The 2,500-nt window shown below is 49.2% G+C and overlaps 1 protein-coding gene across 7 annotated transcripts in view; it reads right to left on the bottom strand.

Annotated features, from left to right (window-relative positions):
* LOC113591158 (adenylate cyclase type 6-like) overlaps window positions 1–2,500 on the bottom strand; it is a 33,566-nt gene that overhangs the window by 2,440 nt on the left and 28,626 nt on the right. For 3 of the 7 annotated variants that reach the window (XM_035522425.2, XM_035522426.2, XM_081706762.1), the window contains 4 exons: window positions 2,361–2,387; window positions 1,633–1,765; window positions 686–949; window positions 65–269 (listed from right to left, as the gene is read on the bottom strand). In XM_035522425.2, the coding sequence (XP_035378318.1) occupies window positions 65–269; window positions 686–949; window positions 1,633–1,765; window positions 2,361–2,387 (629 nt within the window). Of the gene's footprint in view, window positions 1–64; window positions 270–685; window positions 1,766–2,360; window positions 2,388–2,500 lie in introns of those variants that run through there. The other 4 variants (XM_081706758.1, XM_081706760.1, XM_081706759.1 and 1 more) reach the window with 3 other exon arrangements.

Raw genomic sequence — 2,500 nt, 5'->3', positions numbered from 1 at the left:
GTAACAGCAACGGTAGTTTAAAGGAAATGAGCGATTTGCGTGCTGCGCGCCGCGAACTACTGACCGATCTTCATCTGGAAGTTGTTGAAGGAGTGCTCGTTGATGTGGGCCATCTGCTCCCGCAGACGCATGGCGTAGTTGGCCATGGCCAGGATGTGCGAGCGGCCGTCCCGGTCGTACGTGGAGTCGTTGAGCCCCGACGCAGCCATGTAAGTGCTGCCGATGGTTTTGATCTTCTCCAGCTGTTTGAAGTTCTCCTCGCTGATGATCTGAGGGTCAAGTGACAAGCACTGAGATGGGACAAATGGGGCAACAGCAAACCAAGCCAAAGGCTTCAAGGACAGGGGTTAGGGAGCATCGAGGGTGAAAGTGTCATGGCATTAAAGCCGCTATCAGCGAAATGTGAACTTTTGACCTCCCCGCGAAACAATCCCAGCCTCTCTCTTCATTCCCACGCTCTCGATCCAAAGCCCTGCCTCCACTGACTTGTGCCTTTTTCCTGCTCTCCATGAATAAACAGACAGACATGTGGGACTATTTCCCAGTGCAGAAGGGGATCTCATTTTGCTTATTTATCAGCCACCAGTATGTTAAGTGTTATCCGGTGTTACATCAGCTTTAAGCCCCTCCCCCTGAGCGTCAAAGATTCCCCATCTGACACGGCAGCCTCCCTTCACCTTCGTACCTCATCAAAGTCGGCGATGATCTCGTTGAGGAGCCGCAGACACTCCACGCCCTCGTGATTGGCCTCCAGCTCCACGTAGAACTCGGAGAAGTTACCGATGGAGGCGAACATGACGGCCACGCACTCACACGACTGGTAGTAGAGCTCGTCATTCCGACACTCGCGGGACAGGAAGTGGGCCGCCACGTCTTTGGGCAGGATGTTGTGGAGGAGACGACGGTTGTAGGCTTGCAGTTCCTCCATCTCCTCTTTCTCTTCAGTTGCCTGGTGGCAGAACGCAAAGAAAACCTTGAGGGAGCACCCAGCCAGGGGCAAAACACAGAGCTACCAGCACCCAACCGGGGGCAAAACACAGAGCTACCAGCACCCAGCCAGGGGCAAAACACAGAGCTTCCAGCACCCAACCAGGGGCAAAACACAGAGCTACCAGCACCCAACCAGGGGCAAAACACAGAGCTACCAGCACCCAACCGGGGACAAAACACAGAGTTACCAGCACCCAACCGGGGGCAAAATACAGAGCTACCAGCACCCAGCCAGGGGCAAAACACAGAGCTACCAGCACCCAACCGGGGGCAAAATACAGAGCTATCAGCACCCAACCGGGGCAAAACACCTCCACCAGTCCCAAATGTTTAATTGATAAGTACAGTGACGTGGTAATCAAAGCAAAAGTACAAACATGAAGTGAAACCCTCTTTCCGGTGTCTTCCCTTTGCATTGTTTTTTTTCCACTCTTCGTGTGCTTCCTAGCTGAAGGCTGATTCAGGAAAACTGTGATTTTCGACATTATTTATCAGCCTTATCTGTTCACTTCCAAACATGCCAGTGCTGACAGCATCCAGTGACCTCAGTGTGCCTCGCTGCAGTTCTCAGCTGCCTCAGTAGGAGGGGAGCGAAGCTCCAGCTTCCAAAGCCTCGATCCCAGCCAAGCTGCAGAGGCCTACCTGGAGCTTCCACAGGAAGTCGAGGCGTGCGGTGGACTCGATCTGCTGGGCATGCAGGTAGAGTGCCAGCACGAACACGGTGAAGATGACAGGGGTCATGACCTTCAGGGGCACCTTATTTACTCTCTCCTGGCTGCAGACAGGAAGAAGGACTATGCGTCAGTCTCCGGTGGGCCGCACACATAGACCACACCTCCATCAGGAGCTATACGCTGCCTTCCGAGATATTTTATTGTGGCCAAATTTAATGCAACATCAAATGTATCATTGGTCGATAATGCAAACCCACATTGCTTTGCAACGATTTGCTTGAAAAAAATAAATACGATGGAGTCAATGGGGCCTGCAGCCATGTTATTTCAATCAATTTGTTTCTTTTGATGATTTTTTTTGTCATGGCCGCATACAAATAACATTTTATTCAGAATGTTAGATTGGTCAGAGGCCTTTCTAACAGTCAGTATGGTAGAAACGTGGCATCTGACTGCAGTGAGGCATAAGTGAGAATGGTGAAAGGACGCAGGTCAGGTCAGATTTTGAAATAAATAAAAACATTCTTGGCCTTAATGACCTCATTTGGTTTTATTAATATCAGTGAATTTAGTTTTATGAGTTTCTAGAAGGGTAAAAAAATGAAAAAGTAGACAAAGTTATATTTAAAGTCATCTGAACAGCTTCGCATTCTACCATTTTCTCTGAACCTATTTCAGAACTTGTCATGAACTTACCAATGCTCTGTGGCATTGAAACTGGACCTATATGACAAAATTGAAAAATTCCCATTAGTGGTCTACAGATACACACACACACACAAACAAAGGTAAGACCTAACACAGCAGAGTCAGAAAAAGGTCTTTTCAGGAAGGAG

Source organism: Electrophorus electricus, chromosome 24, assembly GCF_041902795.1.
Source record: "Electrophorus electricus isolate QZ-2024a chromosome 24, ASM4190279v1, whole genome shotgun sequence".
In the NCBI taxonomy this organism is placed as follows: Eukaryota; Metazoa; Chordata; class Actinopteri; order Gymnotiformes; family Gymnotidae; genus Electrophorus; species Electrophorus electricus.
This window is presented reverse-complemented; position numbering and strand designations above follow the sequence as displayed.